Genomic DNA, 24,573 nt, shown 5'->3' with positions numbered 1-24,573 from the left:
AGGACAAAGTTTCAAGTCTGACATCCACTAAGGTAACAACCCCTAGCTAGCCCTGACCTCTTCAGTGTTTGCTGATCTGAAGGGAATGGATAAGTATAAGTAATATTGTCTCAATTTCACCTAGCTCTGCAATGCCTTCACCTATCACTTCCACCTTTCCCATTCCTTCAGATGTCAATGCCGAAGGAATGGGGATGTTCTCTTACTGAAAACCACGTATGAACCATCTAAACTCAGAAAAAAAAGAAATGTCCTCTCACTGTCAACTGCGTTTATTTTCAGCAAACTTAACATGTGTAAATATTTGTGTGAACATAAGATTCAACAACTGAGACATAAACTGAACAAATTCCACAGACATGTGACTAACAGAAATTGAATAATGTGTCCCTGAACAAAAGGGGAGGGGGTCAAAATCAAAAGTAACAGTCAGTATCTGGTGTGGCCACCAGCTGCATTAAGTACTGCAATGCATCTCCTCCTCATGGATGCACCAGATTTGCCAGTTCTTGCTGTGAGATGTTACCCCACTCTTCCACCAAGGCACCTACAAGTTCCCGGACATTTCTGGGGGGAATGGCCCTAGCCCTCACCCTACGATCCAACAGGTCCCAGACGTTCTCTATGGGATTCAGATCCGGGCTATTCGCTGGCCATTTCAGAACACTGACAATCCTGTCTTGCAGGAAATCACGCACAGAACGAGCAATATGGCTGGTGGCATTGTCACGCTGGAGGGTCATGTCAGGATGAGCCTGCAGGAAGGGTACCACATGAGGGAGGAGAATGTCTTCCCTGTAATGCACAGCGTTGAGATTGTCTGCAATAACAAGCTCAGTCCGATGATGCTGCGACACACCGCCCCAGATCATGACGGACACAGTGCTCAGTTTGACTAGGCTACTGATACCTACTTTGTGTTGGTACAGTGTGTGAAGCGGGGCACAGTGCTCAGTTTGACTAGGCTACTGATATTATTGCCAGGGGTTGTCTGGTATGCAAACGACTCGGCACAGTTCCACACTGAAAGAGAGGACGCATCAGTTGTCACAAAAGATGGTGTTTTCAGATGGTAGTATGTAATATGAGCACAACATTTTAGTGAACCGGCGATTCGTTAAGTTGGAATTTATTTTCTGACCGATGCACGCTACATTTGGATCGGTTTGGGGGTCAGCGGACCGATGCACTTGTATCTTAAACATTTGAATCGGGGGGCCAATGTTTACTGGTGAATTGTTACATCCCTATTGTTTAGCAGTGTGAATCACAAATTCATTCATTTCTACCTGTTAGCCTCTAAAGAGCCAGACAGGCTGCAGCTGAAGAGACGACTGCCCCCCTGGCCTTGAGTCAGGGGAAATTCCAGAGAACGCCCGAGTGACAAAGGTTGTGATGGTCCTACCATGGACTGTCCTAGTGATAAAGGTTGTGATGGTCCTACCATGGACTGTCCTAGTGATAAAGGTTGTGATGGTCCTACCATGGACTGTCCTAGTGATAAAGGTTGTGATGGTCCTACCATGGACTGTCCTAGTGATAAAGGTTGTGATGGTCCTACCATGGACTGTCCTAGTCATAAAGGTTGTGATGGTCCTACCATGGACTGTCCTAGTGATAAAGGTTGTGATGGTCCTACCATGGACTGTCCTAGTGATAAAGGTTGTGATGGTCCTACCATGGACTGTCCTAGTGATAAAGGTTGTGATGGTCCTACCATGGACTGTCCTAGTGATAAAGGTTGTGATGGTCCTACCATGGACTGTCCTAGTGATAAAGGTTGTGATGGTCCTACCATGGACTGTCCTAGTGATAAAGGTTGTGATGGTCCTACCATGGACTGCCCGAGTGATAAAGGTTGTGATGGTCCTACCATGGACTGTCCTAGTGATAAAGGTTGTGATGGTCCTATCATGGACTGTCCTAGTGATAAAGGTTGTGATGGTCCTACCATGGACTGTCCTAGTGATAAAGGTTGTGATGGTCCTACCATGGACTGTCCTAGTGATAAAGGTTGTGATGGTCCTACCATGGACTGTCCTAGTGATAAAGGTCGTGATGGTCCTACCATGGACTGTCCTAGTGATAAAGGTCGTGATGGTCCTATCATGGACTGTCCTAGTGATAAAGGTTGTGATGGTCCTACCATGGACTGTCCTAGTGATAAAGGTCGTGATGGTCCTATCATGGACTGTCCTAGTGATAAAGGTTGTGATGGTCCTACCATGGACTGCCCGAGTGATAAAGGTTGTGATGGTCCTACCATGGACTGTCCTAGTGATAAAGGTTGTGATGGTCCTACCATGGACTGTCCTAGTGATAAAGGTTGTGATGGTCCTACCATGGACTGTCCTAGTGATAAAGGTTGTGATGGTCCTACCATGGACTGTCCTAGTGATAAAGGTTGTGATGGTCCTACCATGGACTGTCCTAGTGATAAAGGTTGTGATGGTCCTACCATGGACTGTCCTAGTGATAAAGGTTGTGATGGTCCTACCATGGACTGTCCTAGTGATAAAGGTTGTGATGGTCCTACCATGGACTGTCCTAGTCATAAAGGTTGTGATGGTCCTACCATGGACTGTCCTAGTGATAAAGGTTGTGATGGTCCTACCATGGACTGTCCTAGTGATAAAGGTTGTGATGGTCCTACCATGGACTGTCCTAGTGATAAAGGTTGTGATGGTCCTACCATGGACTGTCCTAGTGATAAAGGTTGTGATGGTCCTACCATGGACTGTCCTAGTGATAAAGGTTGTGATGGTCATTGACTTAAAGGACAATGAGGGAGTCAGATCCACCGTTCCGGGTAGCGCAGCATCACTGATCAACCAATCCTACAATGAGGTGGCTGTGGAGCCAGAGATCACAACCTCAGCTAACCCAGTTCACTGTTTCTGCTTCCTGTGGCCCTGGGTCACACCTGCTGTTGTGTGTTTATAATAACAGCCTGTCTCAAGTTGCAGGATCTCAACGTCTTGCTGTTTCCACCCCAGAGCATGGTAGACTTCACTAGCGCTATTTCTGAGCCATCTGTTTACACCCGAGCATGGTAGACTTCACTAGCGCTATTTCTGAGCCATCTGTTTACACCCCAGAGCATGGTAGACTTCACTAGCGCTATTTCTGAGCCATCTGTTTACACCCGAGCATGGTAGACTTCACTAGCGCTATTTCTGAGCCATCTGTTTACACCCCAGAGCATGGTAGACTTCACTAGCGCTACTTCTGAGCCATCTGTTTACACCCCAGAGCATGGTAGACTTCACTAGCGCTATTTCTGAGCCATCTGTTTACACCCCAGAGCATGGTAGACTTCACTAGCGCTATTTCTGAGCCATCTGTTTACACCCGAGCATGGTAGACTTCACTAGTGCTATTTCTGAGCCATCTGTTTACACCCCAGAGCATGGTAGACTTCACTAGTGCTATTTCTGAGCCATCTCTCAGCTCCAGACAGTCAATGTACAATATAGAACACCTACTGAAAACCTGTTGCAGATCGTCCTCTCCACTGTGCAGTCCACTTTGCCAATCTTGACATCAGTCAGGCCAGGGAACTCCTTCTTAGACAGGTCCTCCCAGGTAGGTGCCAGACTCTTACAGTGGCCACACCTGGAGAGGACGGGAGGTAACTTATGGTTATGTCTTCTAGTGGTGGAACCTCGTTTTAAGTAAATCACCAACTCAAATTGCCTTAAATATTGTACATTTCATACGGTGAGATGGGTTAAATAGAATATACATGTGGATTTAATAGCTCATAAAGGAGCTCTTTCTTACCATGGCGCGTAGAACTTGATGAATACCAGCCCCTTGGCCACTGTCTCGTCAAAGTTGGCCTCTGTGAGTGTAACTACGCCAGACTGCAAGGGGGAGAATTTTTGTTGATCATTTCAGATTGTATCATTCATGGTCCTGTATTGGTTTATACGTCCACAAGACCAGTAATTCAAAGTAGCCGCCTAAGTTCATAAACCGGACATCCGAGACGAATCGAGTTCTACGTTTTATTGGAAGTAGCATCAGATCTGTCCTTTAACCACACGTGTCATGTCTTTGTTCCAAGGTTTAGACTTTAGTGATGTCACCGTTCACACAACATTCTAATATAATAACAACAAATGCCATTTAGCAGACACTCTCATCCAAAGCGACTTACAGGCACGCGGGCATACATTTTAAGTATGGGTGGTCCCGGGAATCGAACCCACTATCCTGGCGTTGCAAACACAAAAATAGCTAGCCTGCCCATAATTGAGACTTCTAGTTAACCGTTGTGTAGCAGAGGCCTATGCCTGGAATCCAGTCTGCAGTAGACTGCGAGTCGAACAGCTTGGCCTGGTAATCTCACTGCTAAAACATCAGCCTGAGATCTTATTCACTTATTAAGTATCTGGAGAGGTAAGCTGTAAAAACGTGCTGCCCACTCACGAAACAAGGTGCCGGCCCCAAAATTAGATCTCGACGTAGGCATTTACCCACAACATAGTATATGGAGTATTTTAAATCTGGAAGGCACATGTGCTTGGCCCTATTATGCCTGAGAGTCACACACACACTGTAGTACCTCCTCTTTGGCTTGCTCGTCGCTGGGTACTGGGATCTCATTGGCATGTGGGTGTTCATCATCCTCCTTAGCAGCAGCAGCAGCAGCAGCCTTGACCTGGTTGTCCACAAAGTCCTTCAGAGAGTCCAGGTCCCGCTTGCCTCTGTACTGGTCCGCCTGAACAGACAACACCACCACCGGAAAGGGTTAACAAACTGACTCATTAAATGGTGAAGTCATAGCTCCTCACAAACATGAATGGGTTACAGAACACAATGACACAAGGTCTTCTTCAGTGAGGTAGCCAACCAAACTAGGTACCTTCTCTCCATCCTTGAAGAAGAGCAGTGTGGGGTAGCCACGCACAGCGTTCTCAGAGCACACGTCATAGTGCTGGGTACAGTCCACCTGGCCAATCACAACACACTAGTTTAATCAGAATTCATTCAGCATATCCAGCTGGTAAAGCAAGTTGTGCTTTTCATGTGGAAATATTAACATGCAGTAACTTCTACTACCACTGGGCTGTCAGTCCAATACAAACATCAAACCACAGCCATAAATAACATTTGTTGAAGAGGATCGTATCATTCTACTGTACAAAGGAGTCGTCATAAGTTCCGGATCCTGGACTGGTGCACGTGACAAACATGGCGCTCTAGTCCCCTGCCGGTGACTCGTCACCCACCTTGCCGATCTTGATGTTGTCTGAGTACTCGAAGCTGGTGGCCAGCTGCTCCCAGGTCGGGGCCATGGCCTTGCAGTGACCGCACCAGGGGGCAAAGAACTTGACAAAGTGGGACCCTGCGAAGAAGAGAAGAAAAATAAAGATTGTAGTTAATACTGGAAAACATCATATATAAAATGTACAGTAAGTCTCCCGAGTGGCACAGCGGTCTAAGGCACTGTCGCAGCTGGCCACAACCAGGAGACCCATGAGACAATTGACCCAGCGTCGTCCGGGTTAGGCCGGCTGCACAGTGTTTCCTCCGACACATTGGTGCGGCTGGCTTCCGGGTTAAGCGAGCAGTGTGTTAAAGAATCAGCGCGGCTTGGCCGGTCATGTTTCGGAGGCTCTCGACCTTCGCCTCTCCCGAGTCCATACAGGAGTTGCAGCAATGAGACAAGACTAACTACCAAATGGATATCACGAAAATAGTGGAGAAAAAAAAGGGGTAAAAAGTGTACCAATAAATAATAATGTACAGTAAGGGGTAGAGGTCGACCGATTAATCGGACTGGCCGATTAATTAGGGCCGATTTCACGTTTTCATAACAAATCGGTAATCGGCATTTTTGGACACCGTTCATGGCCGATTACATTGCACTCCACGAGGAGACTGCGTGGCAGGCTGACTACCTGTTATGCGAGTGCAGCAAGGAGCCAGGGTAAGGTGCTAGCTAGCATTAAACACATCTTATAAAAAACAATCAATCTTAACATAATCACTAGTTAACTACGCATGGTTGATGATATTACTAGTTTATCTAGCTTGTCCTGCGTTGCATATAATCGATGCTAATGCTAATGTTATGACGTTAATTTATCATTGAATCATAGCCTACTTCGCCAAACGGGTGATTTAACAAGCGCATTCGCGAAAAAAAGCACTTTCGTTGCACCAATGTGTACCTAACCAGAAACATCAACGCCTTTCTTAAAATCAATACACAAGTATATATTTTTAAACCTGCATATTTAGTTAAAATAAATTCATGTTAGCAGGCAATATTAAACTAGGGAAACTGTGTCACTTCTCTTGATTTCATTGCACGCAGAGTGAGGGTATATGCAACTGTTTGGGCTGCCTGGCTCGTTGTGAACTAATTTGCCAGAATTTTACGTAATTATGACATAACATTGTGCAATGTAACAGCAATATTTAGACTTATGGATGCCACCCGTTAGATAAAATACGGAACGGCTCCGTATTTCACTGAAAGAATAAACGTTTTGTTTTCAAAATGATAGTTTCCGGATTTGACCATATTAATGACCTATGGGTCGTATTTCTGTGTGTTATTATATTATAATTAAGTCTATGATTTGATAGAGCAGTCTGACTGAGCGGTGGTAGGCAGCAGCAGGCTTGTAAGCATTCATTCAAACAGCACTTTACTGCGTTTGCCAGCAGCTCTTCGCCATGCTTCAAGCATTGCACTGTTTATGACTTCAAGCCTATCAACTCCCAAGATTAGGTTGGCAATACTAAAGTACCTATTAGAACATCCAATAGTCAAAGGTATGTGAAATACAAATGGTATAGAGAGAAATAGTCCTATAATAACTACAACCTAAAACTTCTTACCTGGGAATATTGAAGACTCATGTTAAAAGGAACCACCAGCTTTCATATGTTCTCATGTTCTGAGCAAGGAACTTAAACTTGAGCTTTTTCACATGGCACATATTGCACTTTTACTTTCTTCTCCAACACTTTGTTTTTGCATTATTTAAACCAAATTGAACATGTTTCATTATTTATTTGAGACTAAATTGATTTTATTGATGTATTATATTAAGTGATAAGTGTTCAAAAGTGTTCATTGTTCATTCAGTATTGTTGTAATTGTCATTATTACATACACACACACACATAAAAATCGTCCGATTAACCGGTATCGGCTTTTTTTTTTGTCTTCCAATAATCGGTATCGGCGCTGAAAAATCATAATCGGTCGACCTCTAGTAAGGGTAGCTACAATATGAAAGCACAGAATTAAGGTATTTTGCAGTTGTATGTAATTAACTCAAGTTAGAGCGTTTCAGCTTACGGATGGGTATTTAGTTGATGGAATAACATGAGAAATTACATCAACTATAAAATCGTTACTGGCCCGGAGACTAAAATACATTGAGCTCAGAGGTTAAATGCTACCCATTACGCAATTTTGTCACAGCCCATCTTGCCACCATTTAAAGGTTGGACACAAACATCCCTCTTAAAAATGATCCTGTCATATCCTGTCTTTTTTCCCCTCAAACAGGAATCATTTATTTTTCTTTCTCAAACAAAACATTCAACTCAAAACCGGGCTGAAGAGCTGCAATTTCAGCAGGACATTTATCGTGACCACCATTTATTTTTGTTGTGCTTGTCCAGTGACCGGAAACATGCGGTTTGCATGAGATAAATGTAGAGTGGATTGCATCATGGTTTCAAGGGAATGACAGCATCTAAATTATGGTAATCGCTGTAGAAAATGGACATATGCAGCTTACAAAAACAGTTGCGTTAAGGAACCCTCACATGTTATATTTCGGGTATAAATAGACAAGCCTGGTCCCAGGTCAGTTTGTGCAGCCTTGCCAACTCCTATGGTGCGAGACATCAGAAACAGATCTGGGACCAGGCTATAAAGAGACTGTTGGCATATGTATATTGCACTGACAGATCCCAGTCCTCCCCCACGTTACCTTTAGCGATGTGGGCCTTGAAGTTGCCGGCAGTGAGATCAAACAGGCCCTGCTTGGGCTCTGGGGCTTTGGGAGGCTCCAGTTCAGTCTCTGGCTCCTGCATCATGCCACACACCAAATAAAGACTGCCATCACGTAACATTAGTCTGAAGGTTATATTCAGATGGTCTGAAAGGTTTAACGCAGGGATCTCCAACTGGTGGATTTTATTTGGACCCCAAGTTTTCAATGATTTATTGTTGGACATAAAAGACTGAAAACATATGATTTAAATTTTGGAAATCTGTTCCAAAAAATGACCATGCATAATAGAGATATGTGATTGCTTACAAATGGAAGCAAGGTATGAAATGATTATGTTTTAGACAAATATTATGTAGTTACGAAAGTTAAAATCAGTAAGGCTGATTTGAATGGGGGGGGGGGGGTCACATTTAATTTCAGTAAGCATAATATATTCACATCGCCTCCTATCTCATGGGCATAGGGTTTAGTCATATGGTGCTGGCTACAAATGTTACGTATGTCCTACTCTTTCACAATTACCAAGTGCAGAGATCATCATTCAATGGTTAACTCCAGCATTTGAGCACGACACGCTAAGGCAACGTCACCATGCCTGCTGATTAACCTACGGGCTCACTACTGCAATTACACTATATATACAAAAGTATGTGGACACCCCTTCAAATGAGTGGATTCAGTTATTTCAGGTGTGGCTGACAAGTGTATAAAAAAATCGAGCACACCGCCATGCAATCTCCATAGACAAACACTGGCAGTAAAATGGCCTTACTGAAGAGCTCAGTAACTTTCAACGTGGCATCGTCATAGGATGCCACCTTTCCAACAAGTCAGTTGTCAAATTTCTGCCCTGCTAGAGCTGCCCCGGTCAACTGTAAGTGCTATTATTGTGAAGTGGAAACTACTAGGAGCAACAATGGCTCAGTCACGAAGTGGTAGGCCACACACACCCACAGAATGGGACCGCCGTGTGCTGAAGCGTGTAAAAATCGTCTGTCCTTGGTTGCAACACTCACTAGCGAGTTCCAAACTGCCTCTAGAAGATACGTCAGCACAAAAACTGTTTGTCGGGAACTAGTGAAATGGGTTTCGATAGCAGAGCAAGCCAACTATAAAGTTTGGTGGAGAAAGAATAATGGTCTGGGGATGTTTTTTATGGTTTGGGCTAGGCCCCTTAGCTGGTATTTCCCTTCACCTGAACTATCTGCCATCTACATCTGGCTCTGAGGAGCATTTCTTCAGAGACGAGGCCTACCCCAATATAGCCAAATAAAAATGCCGTATTGCATTCTGTCTTTGTCGTCCATTCAGTTAAGCATGTACTCGATTTAAATATCTGTTTGGGCTTCTTGCGGTCAATTTGCAGTCTACAAATTATTTGTAATTATCTTCCAGCCCCCTGACCATCCACTAACGAAAACCAAAATCGTCCCGTGCTAAATCTAGTTGATGATCCCTGGTTTAAAAATCTTCCCGTGGCTAAACCCTGGTTGATGATCCCTGGTTTAAAGTGACAACCTCTCATCACCTACTTTCCTTCCCATTGAAAACAGGATAAAGTTGAAGCGGGAAACAGGAAGCGATAATAAGGTTGTCCACTGTTCCTTTGCTTTCACCTGTCCAGGCTTTCACATCACATGAACGAAATGAGGAGGAGAAGCCATTTCAGATGAGCTGCATGTAACTCCGCCCACTTACCACAGGCTCGTCCTGCACAGTGTTGAGCATCCAGGTCTCCAGAGACTGCAGGTCCCTGGGGCCTTGGTACTTCACAGCCTCCTGCTCAGGTCTGAACAGCTTCAGCCTACAGACAACACATGGGTCAACGAGATCATTCACCTCAATGACTAGGCCATACTGCTCTGTAAGATGACTGACAAACTCGCAATACACTTAACTGGTCAATTCCTTCGTAATTACGAGAAACTGAACGTTGTTTTTATGACAGAAGATTTTATAAGCACACTAGGGTCCAGGTTCCGCTTTTACAGCATACACTGCAAAACAAGGTGGTTAAAAATTTAACTAAATTCATGTCAATGTTTCACTGCTATCGGTCAATAAGTAATCAAATCTAGCTACATGATTTACCCCAGTGGTAAAATGAAAATGCATATCCCAGTGGCAAAATGAAGATGCATATCCCAGTGGCAAAATGAAGATGCATATTTATTTATTTTATTTAACTAGGCAAGTCAGCCTACCCCCAGCCAAACATGAACGACGCTGGGCCAATTGTGCGCCGCCCTATGGGTCTCCCAATCACGGCCGGATGTGATAGAGCCTGGATTCGAACTAGGGAATGTAGTGACACCTCTGGCACTGAGATGCAGTGCCTTAGACCGCTGCGCCACTCGGGAGCAAAATGAAGATACACCATGAAATGGCAAGGTAGTACATGAACTTGTCCAATAAGAAATCCAGTAAGAAACGGTTCTGTTGCGCAACATTTCAAAATGTTTTGCTATGGTGTGCCCTAATTAATACAACCCTGTACTTACGTGGGGTAGCCCCTGATGCCGTGGACATTAGAGCAGAACTTAACATCCTGAGTGCAGTCAACCTTTACGACGTAGGCGGGCGGCGACTCCATGCTGTTGTATTTGTCCCCCATCTCGTTCCATGTCCCCTGTAGCCTCTGACAGTGACCACACCTGGAAGCAAAACGCAGCACAGGTTCTTTCAAAGTCTTTCTCCTGAGGTGGTACAGGCTTCACAGTTCTGCCTGGAATTAACAGTGTTCCCCCTATATCATTGTTGCCACTGCTGAGAGATACATATCTACCAAGACTGCTGATTTTTTGGGGGGGTGGAAACACTGTTTAGGCTAGGCATCAAATAGAGAGAGCACAGTCTCAGTGGAAAAGAGACACCCCTGATACAACTCAACACTCCTATTGAATTCCATATGCTTAACTGTCTTCATGTTTCAATAACAATAGAATGTGCCGCCTTGTTATGTTGTCTGACTTAAGTTATCCCCACATTATGTTTCTTTGATCAGATTGTGCAGTGTGGGTCAGCTTGTAACTGTATTCGGTGAGGTGTAAAGACACTCCTGTGAAGTGATGAAGAACAGCAATGTTGTCTATACGCTTACATTTCAGAAAAGACACCAAAATATTAAGCCTTACTACACAGCAAGTAGATTTGTTTCTTGTGTGGAAGAAAGAAAAAAAAACGTGGGACATTTTTAGGCAGCTTTAGTGCGTGCCCGTCTACAAAGTTACGTCAATCAGTGCATGCCACGTAAGCGGTCACATCCTGAAATGGTCCATTACTACACTACTGTTAGCTAGCTAGGCTAGCTGTTATACAGTACAAAATGTGCGGTAAAATGAACAGCCTGGAAAAAAATTATATATACACACAACAACAACAACAATACTGCACATGTAACTAGCGACTGTGTCAACTAACGTTAAAGGACGGGCCAGTCCAAGTTTAATCGTGACTTCAGAAAGTTCACAAGCTTTCATAAGTTTCCAAGGCTCTAATGATTACCAACCAAAACATGCTAACTAACGTTAGCGTAGTTCTGGTCTCGTATGGTTTGTTAGCAAATCTTTAGCCAGTGTGTTAGCTAGATTATGACTTCTCATCTATGCAATGATGGATAACATTTTATATACAAGTCCTAGTTAACATTTGTAGCAAAAATAATACAACTTGGCTGACTAATTAGCTATTTAGACAGTTAGCCGGCATAAAAGCTGCGATAGCTAGCTGCAAGTTAGCTGTTACTGTAGCCCCTGACAACTTGCAAATCTGTTGGTAAAGAAATATGGTATCCATCTAAATATTGTCAATAACTTTACAAACTGCACGCTACCCAGCGAGTTTATTCAAAACGTTTGCTTACCAAGGGGCGAAGAACATGACAAAGTGGGGAGCGGTTGGGACAGCATCGTTGAACATATCCACTGTATACGTATGCTTGACATGTTCATCTTCTTCATAATCAGCATCGCAAAATATATTACCAAAAAGTAACGAACAATAAATAAAACACAACATAAAATGTGTGCAATTCAGTGCTGAGGAGGCCATGATCCCGTCTTGCTGAGCCACTGGTCTGTCTGTGAATATCACTAACGCTGACCTTTGAAGAATCTGGATAGGACCCATGCACGATGAGACGCTCCAAACAATGGCTGCAGCCGTTTTACAGGTGGAGATGAAATCTACATTACATAGAGATCTGTGGCGTGGGGTTGCGCCACTGCTGCACTTCAAACACTTCTAAACAAGCTTCAACAAGTTTTAATCCAGATGCTTTCACAAGTAGGATAGACATCAATGGCTATAGACAGTACCAGTCAAAAGTGTGGACACACCTACTCATTCAAGGGTTTTTCTTTATTTTTACTATTTTCTACATTGTAGAATAATAGTGAAGACATCAAAACTATGAATAACACATATGGAAACATGTAGTAACCAATTTTTTTTTAAACAAATCAAAATATATTTCATATTTGAGATACTTCAATGTAACCACCCTTTGCCTTGATGACAGCTTTGCACACTCTTGGCATTCTCTCAACCAGCTTCATGAGGTAGTCACCTGGAATGCATTTCAATTAACAGGTGAGCCTTAGTAAAAGATCATTTGGAATTTCTTTCCTTCTTAATGTGTTTGAGCCAAACAGTTGTGTTTGTGACAAGGTAGGGTTGGTATACAGAAGATAGCCCTATTTGGTAAAATACCAAGTCTGTATTATGGCAACAACAGCTCAAATAAGCAAAGAGAAAAGACAGTCCATCATTACCTTAAGACATGAAGGTCAGTCAATCCAGAATATTTCAAGAACTTTGAAAGTTTCTTCAAGTGCAGTTGCAAAAACCATCAAGAGCTATGATGAAACTGGCTCTCATGGGGACCACCACAGGAATGGAAGACCCAGAGTTACCTCTGCTGCAGAGGATACATTCATTAGAGTTAACTGCACCTCAGATTGCAGCCCAAATACATGCTTCACAGAGTTCAAGTAACAGACACATCTCAACATCAACTGTTGAGAGGAGACTGTGAATCAGGCCTTCATGGTCTAATTGCTGCAAAGAAACCACTACTAAAGGACACCAATAAGAAGAAGAGACTTGCTTGGGCCAAGAAACAAGAGCAATGGACATTAGACCGGTGGAAATCTGTCCTTTGGTCGGATGAGTCCAAATTTTTGATTTTTGGTTCCAACCGCTGTCTTTGTGAGACGCAGAGTAGGTGAACGGATGATCTCCATGTGTGATGGTGTAGGGGTGCTTTGCTGGTGACACTGTCTGATTTATTTAGAATTGAAGGCACACTTAACCAGCATGGCAGCGTAGCCTAGTGGTTAGAGCATTGGACTAGCAACTGACAGGTTGCAAGATCAAATCCCTGAGCTGACAAGGTACAAATCTGTTGTTCTGCCCCTAAACAAGACAGTTCAGACAGTTCACTGTTCCTAGGCTGTCATTGAAAATAAGAATTTGTTCTTAACTGACTTGCCTAGTTAAATAAAGGTAAAATAAAAAATGGCTACCACAACATTCTGCAGCAATACGCCATCCCATCTAGTTTTGCGCTTAGTGGGACTATCATATGTTTTTAAACAGGACAATGACCCAAAACACACCTCCAGGTTGTATAAGGGCTATTTGACCACGGAGAGTGATGGAGTGCTGCATCAGATGACCTGGCCTCCACAATCCCCCAATCTCAACCCAATTGAGATGGTTTGGGATGAGTTGGACCACAGAGTGAAGGAAAAGCAGCCAACAAGTTCTCAGCATATCTGGGAACTCCAAGACTGTTGGAAAAGCATTCCTCATGAAACTGGTTGAGAGAATGCCAAGAGTGTGCAAAGCTGTCATCAAGGCAAAGGGTGGCTACTTTGAAGAATCTAAAATATATTTTTATTTGTTTAACACTTTTTTGGTTACTACATGATTACATATGTGTTACTTCATAGTTTGATGTCTTCACTATTATTCTACAATGTTCAAAGTAGTAAAAATTAAGAAAAACCCTTGAATGAGTAGGTGTCCAAACTTTTGACTGGTACTATACACTTAACAAAAATATAAATGCAACATGTAAAATGTTTGTCCCATGTTTGAAATAAAAGATCCCAGAAATGTTCAAAATTCACACGATTTGGTATTTTATCAGGATCCTCATTAGCAGTAGTGAAAAAAGTACCCAATTGTCATGCTTTTCAGTAAAAGTAAAAAAAAGTGAAAGTCACCCAGTAAAATACTACTTGAGTAAAAGTCTAAAAGTATTTGGTTTTAAATATACTTATGTATCAAAAGTAAATGTAATTACTACAAAACACTTAAGTATCAAAAGTATAAGTAAAAGTATAAATAATTTCAAATTCCTTATATTAAGCAAATCCAAAACAATTTACGGATTGTCTTGGACAAGCTCCAACACTCAGACATAATTTACAAACAAAGCATGTGTTTAGTGAGTCCGCCAGATCAGAGGTAGTAGGGATGACCAGTTATGTTCTCTTGATACATCTGTGAATTAGACCATTTTCCTGTCCTGCTAAGCATAAAAAATGTGCAGTTTTGTCACACTAGACACTCTAATGTACTTGTCCTCTTGCTCAGTTGTGCACCGGGGCCTCCCACTCCTCTTTCTATTCTGGTTAGAGCCAGTTTGTGCTGTTCTGTGAAGGGAATAGTACACAGCTGTCACGTCCTGGCCAGTATAAGGGTTAATTAGTACTGTAGTTTGGTCAGGACGTGGCAGAGGGTATTCGTTTTATGTGGTTCGGGGTGGTGTGTTTGTTAAAAGGGTGTTTGATTTAGTATTTCCGGGTTTTGGTTTATGTTTAGGTATTTCTATGTTGAGTTAATTGGGGTTGGACTTCCAATTGAAGGCAGCTGTTTGGTGTTGCCTTTGATTGGAAGTCCTATATTAGTTGGGTGTGTTTGTCTTGTATTTTGTGGGAGATTGTTCTGTGTTTTGCCTTGTGCCTTACCAGACTGTTTTTGTTGATCGGTCGTGTTTTGTTATTTTTGTACGTTCATTTTGAAAGTAAATAAACAGCAAGATGAGCATACACATACCTGCTGCGTTTTGGTCCTCCTTCATCGACGACAACCGTGACAGAATCTCCCACCAAACCAGGACCAAGCAGCAGAGGAAGGAGCAGAGGAATTTCGATTTGGACAAACGAGAGAGATGGACTTGGGAGGAGATCTTGGAGGGAAAAGGCTCCTACACTTGGGAGGAAATCCAAGCAGGAAAAGATCGCCTTCCATGGGGACAGGTGGTAAGCGAGAGAGGGGAAAGGAGTAAGGCTGGTATGGACCGGGAACGTTTCCGAGGAACACGACTAGCGTTGAAGCGCGAGAGGCACCCCCAAGACATTTTTTTGGGGGGCACACGGGTAGTTGGGCTAGGCATAGGAAGAGCCGGAAGCCAGCTACCCGTAGTTATATGGAGGAGCGTATGGGGTGGAGAGCGCCATGTTTCGCTGAGGAGCGCACTCTCACCCATACGCATGCACAGTCCGGTGCGCGTTATTCCAGCCCCTCGCAGGTGCCGTGCTAGAGCGGGCATCCAGCCTGGTAGGAGGATGCCTGTGCAGCGCATCTGGTCGCCGGTACGCCTCCGAGGACCAGGCTACCCAACTCCCGCTCTACGCACGGCTACCACCAGGCCCCTGCACAGCCCAGTCTGCCCTGTACGAGCACCTCGCTCGTACAGGGCTACTAGTTCCATCCAGCCAAGGCGGGTTGTGCAGGAGGTAAGATCTAGACCGACTGTGCGCCTCCATAGCCCTGGGTTTCCAGCTCCTGTCTCTCGTGCGAACCCGGAAGTGCGTCAACCCAGTCCGACTCGTCCTGTTCCCGCTCCCCGCACTAGCCTGGAGGTGCGTGTTCAAAATCTGGTAAGCCCAGTACCAGCACCACGCACCAGGCTTCAAGTGCGTAAACCCAGCCTCACCAGTCAACAGTCAACAGAGCTGCCCGCCAGTCAACAGTCAACAGAGCTGCCCGCCAGTCAACAGTCGTCGGAGCTGCCCGCCAGTCAACAGTCGTCGGAGCTGCCCGCCAGTCAACAGTCGTCGGAGCTGCCCGCCAGTCAACAGTCGTCGGAGCGGCCAGACTGCGCTGGACTGCCGGAGTGGCCAGACTGCGCTGGACTGCCGGAGTGGCCAGACTGCGCTGGACTGCCGGAGTGGCCAGACTGCCCTGGACTGCCGGAGTGGCCAGACTGCCCTGGACTGCCGGAGTGGCCAGACTGCCCTGGACTGCCGGAGTGGCCCGACTGCCTGGAACGGCCGGAACCAGAGCCACCTCCAGATATAGGTGGGTTGGGGAGGGGGGGTGTAGCACAGTGCCGTCGTTGACGGCAGCCACCCTCCCTTCCCTCCCTTTAGTAGAGGGAATGTTGTTTTGTTGTTTGGGGTTGTTTTTTTTGTTGTTTTTTTTAAGGTGCTTCCGGGGTTAGCACCTTTAAGGGGGGGGGGGGGGGTACTGTCACATCCTGGCCAGTATAAGGGTTAATTGGTATTGTAGTTTGGTCAGGACGTGGCAGAGGGTATTCGTTTTATGTGGTTCGGGGTGGTGTGTTTGTTAAAAGGGTGTTTGCTTTAGTATTTCCGGGTTTTGGTTTATGTTTAGGTATTTCTATGTTGAGTCTAGTATGTCTGGTTCTATGTTGAGTTAATTGGGGTTGGACTTCCAATTGAAGGCAGCTGTTTGGTGTTGCCTTTGATTGGAAGTCCTATATTAGTTGGGTGTGTTTGTCTTGTATTTTGTGGGAGATTGTTCTGTGTTTCGCCTTGTGCCTTACCAGACTGTTTTTGTTGATCGGTCGTGTTTTGTTATTTTTGTACGTTCATTTTGAAAGTAAATAAACAGCAAGATGAGCATACACATACCTGCTGCGTTTTGGTCCTCCTTCATCGACGACAACCGTGACAACAGCGTTGTACAAGATCTTCAGTTTCTTGGCAATTTCTCGCATGGAATAGCCTTCATTTCTCAGACAAGAATAGACTGAAGAAAGAAAGTTTTGAGCTTGTAATTGAATCCCCCAAATGCTGATGCTCCAGATACTCAACTATTCTAAAGAAGGCCAGTTTTATTTCTTCTTTAATCAGAACAACAGTTTTCAGCTGTGCTAACATAATTGCAAAAGAGTTTTCTAATGATCAATTAGCCTTTTAAAATGATAAACTTGGATTAGCTAACAGAATGTGCCATTGGAACACAGGAGTGATGGTTGCTGATAATGGGCATCTGTACGCCTATGTAGATATTCCATAAAAAAATCTGCCGTTTCCAACTACAATAGTCATTTACAACATTAACAATGTCTACACTGTATTTCTGATCAATTTGATGTTATTTTAAAAAACAAAAATTGTGCTTTTCTTTCAAAAACAAGGACATTTCTAAGTGACCCCAAACCTTTGAACGGTAGTGTGTATATGAAGGTAGACATACTTGTGTCAAATATATTATTTTTTATATCTACTGCTAGATGATTTTTGTTTGGTACATTTTTTGCTGTTGGTTGTATTTCATTTATTCATTCATTTAAGCTTGTCTGTGTCTACCTCAGCTAACCACCTACTAGCTGATGAGGTCCCAACGCGGTCTTACAGCTCCCCCTGTTTGGTTTAATAACATTTACAGTATTTTAACGAGCTAAAGACCTACATATGTTATGTATCTACGCAACATTTTAATGTTCTGGATAGGCCTAGGTATACATGCATTAACTTATTTCAATGAAAGTCTTTTCAATTGTGTATTTAAGGGACATATTTGTCAGGTGAGAGTCTGGTGCATCGTCGTCATGCTCGTTATTTCAAGCATCAGTCCAGCTGGGCTGATGTATTTCACAGTATTGTTGCTGAGGCTACTGTGTTGTACTGTCTATGCCATGCTATATTTATCGATACTGTCGTGGGAGGCAACTGAAAATAATTCAGAGGAGAATTATTTTTATGTGAGAACAGCAAATGAAATGAGAGGCCTTCCTTCTCCTGAGCCATTTCAATACATCTAACAATGGAATACCATTTTGAGGAAATGTACCACATTTGTTTCTCCAGTCACATTGATAATTTATAAAAAAGACTTGGTATACGCCTTCTCCGTATAGATGTTATATGGATATGATTCAAATCGAATTAGAGATGCATGTTGGTTTGTTAAGCTGGGTCACTTGTAAGATTAGATGGTTACAGATGATTGTGTGAAGTGGAGGACTTTCAGACAAAGGGCTGTCCATAAGATTGATTGTTTTGCATAGTCTTCCATTGTGAGAACTCTTTGAAGTTGACTCTGTTTGTGGGAACTATAGTTTATTTTCTCATGATATACAGTAGAATAGTTTTTAAATAACCCTGCCAACAATATCCAAGTAGTCCCATTAAAATTGTACAAACCTCAGCATGACAGTGGTCAGTAGCCTAATTTAGGGGACACACATTTAACCTCCAAGAGGTCTTTAAAAAACGAATTAGTCACTTTCAAATGGTCTTTGGCGAGTTCCGGTCGACTGCAACTCCTTGGTAGCCAGCACAACTTTCCCTCACACCTAGCTCTGTCCAACTACTGGAACAAACTTGGCCCCTTGGTGCGCAGGTTTCATAAATTCCCAGAGAAATCTGTGAGAAAAAAAACCTACATTCTTAACACTGTGGAAAGGGACTTTACCATTACAACAAAATAAAACATCTGTGACCTTTACGGATTACACTTCTGACTGAGGTGTTAGCTCATACTCGGATAGGATGATTAATAGACTGATGGTCAGATATGAGTAAAAATTGCCTTCCTCTTCATCACCACTGGAAATGATGCCTGAGAATGAGGACATAGAAACGTATTAATTAATCCAATTTATTACTGAGGCTATGTGATCCTTCCCTTGGGGACTGTAGTGCTGTGCAATGGTTACAGCGCTGTAAATCTGAGCTCCATTCCCAAGGTATTTCGTGCGCTGCCTCCCAGGACTGACAAGTCTTTGGCTGGACAAACTATTTCCACCCTGTCACAGAAAGACTTCATTGACTCACAGTGCAATGCAGGCACCTGGGATTATTTTAACCTAGGCAACAGATGCACATACTCAAGCCAATAGTGCTCCAGTGCTGTTTGTGCTTTAGCCATGTCATATGATATGACAATGATAGAAAAGTTTTACGGTGTGCCATAGACATACAATTGATCTCTGTGCCGTATCATCATAGTTAATAACTTTTTGGTTATTAGATTCCGATCCATTCCTAGTCAAAAACATTGGTCTTGTTTTCTAGGATGACGGTAACAGAAAGGTACTTAAGCGTTTAGATGGATGACAGCTCCAAAAACATTTGTGAACCACCGGTCTACAGTGTAAAAAAAAAAAAAGGCCGCTTTCAGCCATGCTACTGTTGGACGAGGTGTTTACATAGTGTTCTGGGTTTGGTTAAACTGGGGGTCACTGGCTGGGAGGTGACCTGTTTCAAGGGATGGACTCTGCTTTGCCATTCCCAGAGTGACCATTAAAATTCCTTCTGTGGACTGAGCCCATGACACTTTCGCCTCAAGGCTGACTAGAGTTGAACTTCAATCGCTGCCCTTAAAACCCAAGCATGCCTCCCATTCAGAACGGCTTCATAAAATGCTTGAGTAGTGACCCAATTTGTTGAGGTGTAGAGTGCAAAATCGAACAAAGCGATAGGGCTGAGTGACACCCCCCACACACATTACATATTTGTTTGAATTCTACAACTCATCTTGTCCATTGTCCTTACATATCATTTCTTGGCAGGTGGTTTCAGTATGCTTTGAAATGTTACACACAGAAGTGTTTATTTAAGCAATAAAGCCCAAGGGGGTGTGGTATATGGCCAATATACCACGGCTAAGGGCTGTTCTTAGACACATCGCAAGGTGGAGTGCCTGGATACAGCCCTTAACCGTGGTATATTGGCCATATACCACAACCCCCTGAGGTGCCTTATTGCTATCATAAACTGGTTACCAACGTAATTAGAGCAGTAAAAATAAATGTCTTGTCATACCAGTGGTATACCGTCGGATATACCACGGCTATCAGCCAATCAGCATTCAGGACTTGAATCACCCAGTTTATAATAGAGATTTTTGATCAGAAGAGAGCTGTATAATATACACCCCAACGACCCAGAGCTAACGCTCTTGCCACCCTATCACATTCCAAGCACATAGTTCCAGTGCCTACTGGTTACCCATTGTTGACAGTGGGCAGCTTGCCAGGCCAGCTATACAGTATAGGCTGTCATAGGAAAAGCAGATTAATGGTCTGTTTATTTTCCTAATTTCCTTTAGTTTGTGCTCGAGAGTGCAGTAGTCGACAGGTGGAATGGTGAAAGACTGAAAGAGACTGATTGGGAGACTGAAAGAGAGACTGAAAGAGAGACGGATTGGGAGACCAAAAGAGAGACTGATTTTGAGACTTAAAGAGAGAAGGAGAGTGAGGACCAAATTAATGGCACAGTCAGATTTCTGTCTACCAAAGTTGAAGAATATAAGTTGAAGACCTACTCAGCTGTCTGTCTTTACGGAGTATGAAACACTTTTTCTATTTTAAAAAGGTTATTGAGTTGAGAAGAAGCTGCTATCTTGTGATACACCATGTTCCCACCATCCACAGTTGTTAAACCTTTGCTTAGAAATGATATGTTGATCAAAACAACCTGGTTAACTTGACCACAATAGATCTCTTACTTCACAGCTGTGGATTGCATTGGAGAGTTTCACTTTCAAGTCTCGGTCTATAATGAGAACATTTCAGATTCAAAATGCACAATGAGAAAAGCAGGCCATATTAAATCAGTAAGTGGGTTTTTGGAACATGTGAGATATATATATTTATATATATATTATTATTATTATTTTTTTTTGCATATTATTTACTTTCCTGGGCTTTCCTGGGCTAAGCTTTACAAAACACTGAAATAAGGCCCTTAAAACCCAAGCATGCCTCCCGGTCAGAACGGCTTCATAAAATGCTTGAGTAGTGACCCAATTTGATGAGGCGTAGAGCGCAAGATCTACAAAATTATAGGGCTGAGTGACACCCCCTCCCCACACACACCACCATCACCATCATCACCATCACCACCACCACCACCACCGCCATCACCAACACCACCATCACCACCACCACCACCCCCACCACCATCACCACCACTAACATCACCACTACCACCACCATAACCACCATAACCAACACCACCACCACCATCAAAACATCACAACCACCACCACCTTCACCTTCACCACCATCCACCACCACCACCATCACCATCACCATCACCAACCCCACCATCACCATCACCACCACCATCACCACAACCACCACCACCATCACCACCACATCACCATAACCACCACAACCACCACCACCTTCATCTTCACCACCATCATCACCACCACCGCCATCACCATCACCACCACATCCACCATCATCATCACCTTCATCACCACCATCCACCACCACCACCATCACCACCACCTTCCACCACCACCACCATAACCAACCACCACCACCACCATCACCACCATCTTCACCTTCATGTTCACCACCACAACCACCATCACCATCACAACTGCCACCATCACCACCACCTTCACCATCACCATCACCACAATCACCACCACCATCACCACCAACACCACCACAATCACCACCAACTTCACCTTCACGTTCATCACCACCACCATCACCACCATCACCCCCACCACCATAACCACCACCATCACCACCACCACCACCACCACCAACAAGTCTCAAGTCGTGACATATTTGTTTGAATTCTACATCTCACCTTGTCCATTGTGCTTACATATCAATTCTTGGCAGGATGTTTCAGTATGCTTTGAAATGTTACACACAGAACTGTTAATTTAAGCAATTAAGCCTGAGGGGGTATGATATATGGCCAATATACCACGGCTAAGGTTTGTTCTTACACACAATGCAACGCGGAGTGCCTGGATACAGCCCTTATCTGTTGTATATTTGCCATATCCACAAATCTCTGAGGTGCCTTATTGCTATTATAAACTGGTTACCAACGTAATTAGAGCAGTGAAAATAAATGCCTTGTCATACCTGTAGTATACCGTCTGATATAACACGGCTGTCAGCCAATCAACATTCAGGACTTGAATCACCCAGTTTATAATAGAGATTTTTGATCAGAAGAGAGCTGTATAATATACACCCCAACGACCCAGAGCTGACGCTCTTGCCACCCTATCACATTCCAACCCCTCCTTGCCAATGAAACCTACGCCTTTATAGCTAACAGCAGGTGAAAAATAATATACAATATTATTTTCTTTGACTTCCACACATGATAAATAACGTCGAGAGTCGAATCTCCCATTGGTGCTCTGTCGCTACCCAAGAAACCACATTTCACAATATATCCCAACAGCTTTATCTCAACATGTCATACTGGTGGTAAATGTGACTAAATTGCAGCTGACACTTTTACGCACGCCTCTACTACCGAAGGGCTCATAGTTCCAGTGCCTATCAGTTACCCATTGTTGACAGTGGGCAACTTGCCAGGCCAGCTATACAGTATAGGCTGTCAAAGGAAAAGCATATTAATGGTCTGTTTATTTTCCTAATTTCCTTTTAGTTAGTGCTCGAGAGTGCAGTAGACGACAGGTGGTTTGGTGAAAGACTGGAAGAGACTGATTGGGAGACTGAAAGAGAGACTGATTGGGAGACTGAAAGAGAGACTGATTGGGAGACTGAAAGAGAGACTGATTGGGAGACTGAAAGAGAGACTGATTGGGAGACTGAAAGAGAGACTGATTGGGAGACTGAAAAAGAGACTGATTGGGAGACTGAAAGAGAGGAGAGTGAGGACCAAATAAATGGCACAGTCAGATTTCTGTCTATCGAAGTTGAAGAAGACCTACTCAGCTGTCTGTCTTTACGGAGTATGAAACACTTTTTCTAGTTACATTTTTTTATTGAGTTGAGAAGAAGCTGCTATCTTGTGATACACCATGTTCCCACCATCCACAGTTGTTAAACCTTTGCTTAGAAATGATATGTTGATCAAAACAACCTGGTTAACCTGACCACAATAGATCTCTTACTTCACAGCTGTGGATTGCATTGGAGAGTTTCACTTTCAAGTCTCGGTCTATAATGAGAACATTTCAGATTCAAAATGCAAAATGAGAAAAGCAGGCCATATTAAATCAGTAAGTGGGTTTTTGGAACATGTGAGAGATAAATATATATTTTTGCATATTATTTACTTTCCTGGGCTTTCCTGGGCTAAGCTTTACAAAACACTGAAATAAGGCCCTTAAAACCCAAGCATGCCTCCCGGTCAGAACGGCTTCATAAAATGCTTGAGTAGTGACCCAATTTGATGAGGCGTAGAGCGCAAGATCTACAAAATTATAGGGCTGAGTGACACCCCCTCCCCACACACACCACCATCACCATCATCACCATCACCACCACCACCACCACCACCGCCACCACCACCACCACCATCACCAACACCACCATCACCACCACCATCACCCCCACCACCATCACCACCACTAACATCACCACTACCACCACCATAACCACCACCAACACCACCACCACCATCAAAACCATCACAACCACCACCACCACCATAACCACCACCACCTTTACCTTCACCTTCACCACCATCCACCACCACCTTCACCACCGCCATCACCACCACCACCACCACCACTTCATCCACCATCATCACCACCTTCACCACCATCACCACCACCATCACCACCACCACCACCCCCACCACCATCCCCACCACTAACATCACCACCACCATAACCACCACCATCACAACCACCACCACCCCATAACCACCACCACCACCATCCACCACCACCATCCACCACCACCACCACCACCGCCATCACCACCACCACCACCCCATCCACCATCATCATCACCTTCACCACCACCATCCATCCACCACCACCATCACCACCACCTTCACCACCACCACCATAACCACCACCACCACCACCATCACCACCACCTTCACCTTCATGTTCACCACCATCACCATCACCACCACCATAACCACCATCACCACCATCACCATCACAACCGCCACCATCACCACCACCTTCACCATCACCCTCGACACCATCACTACCACCACCATCACCACCAACACCACCACAATCACCACCAACTTCACCTTCACGTTCATCACCACCACCATCACCACCATCACCCCCACCACCATAACCACCACCACCACCATAACCACCACCACCACCATAACCACCACCACCACCACCACCATCACCCCCACCACCATAACCACCACCACCACCATAACCACCACCACCACCATAACCACCACCACCACCACCACCACCATCACCATCACCACCACCATCACCACCATAACCACCACCACCACCATCACCATCACCATCACCACCACCACCATCACCACCAACAAGTCTCAAGTCGTGACATATTTGTTTGAATTCTACATCTCACCTTGTCCATTGTGCTTACATATCAATTCTTGGCAGGATGTTTCAGTATGCTTTGAAATGT

The 24,573-nt window shown here is 44.1% G+C and overlaps 1 protein-coding gene across 2 annotated transcripts in view; it reads right to left on the bottom strand.

Moving 5' to 3' along the window:
• Positions 1 to 24,573, bottom strand: part of LOC106579628 (thioredoxin domain-containing protein 5) — a 32,906-nt gene that overhangs the window by 1,876 nt on the left and 6,457 nt on the right. Inside the window, exons 1-9 of one of the 2 annotated variants that reach the window (XM_014159726.3) lie at positions 11,854 to 12,135; positions 10,493 to 10,645; positions 9,690 to 9,795; positions 7,968 to 8,064; positions 5,238 to 5,353; positions 4,871 to 4,957; positions 4,571 to 4,726; positions 3,784 to 3,866; positions 3,486 to 3,615 (exon numbers count right to left, since the gene is read on the bottom strand). In XM_014159726.3, coding sequence (XP_014015201.2) covers positions 3,486 to 3,615; positions 3,784 to 3,866; positions 4,571 to 4,726; positions 4,871 to 4,957; positions 5,238 to 5,353; positions 7,968 to 8,064; positions 9,690 to 9,795; positions 10,493 to 10,645; positions 11,854 to 12,119 — 1,194 coding nt within the window. In that variant the 5' untranslated portion in view covers positions 12,120 to 12,135. Of the gene's footprint in view, positions 1 to 3,485; positions 3,616 to 3,783; positions 3,867 to 4,570; positions 4,727 to 4,870; positions 4,958 to 5,237; positions 5,354 to 7,967; positions 8,065 to 9,689; positions 9,796 to 10,492; positions 10,646 to 11,853; positions 12,136 to 24,573 lie in introns of those variants that run through there. The other variant, XM_045702750.2, reaches the window with a different exon arrangement.

Source organism: Salmo salar, chromosome 19, assembly GCF_965601325.2.
Source record: "Salmo salar chromosome 19, fSalSal1, whole genome shotgun sequence".
Lineage (NCBI taxonomy): Eukaryota > Metazoa > Chordata > Actinopteri > Salmoniformes > Salmonidae > Salmo > Salmo salar.
The sequence above is the reverse complement of the archived record's forward strand: the minus strand, read 5'-3'. Positions and strand labels throughout refer to the sequence as shown.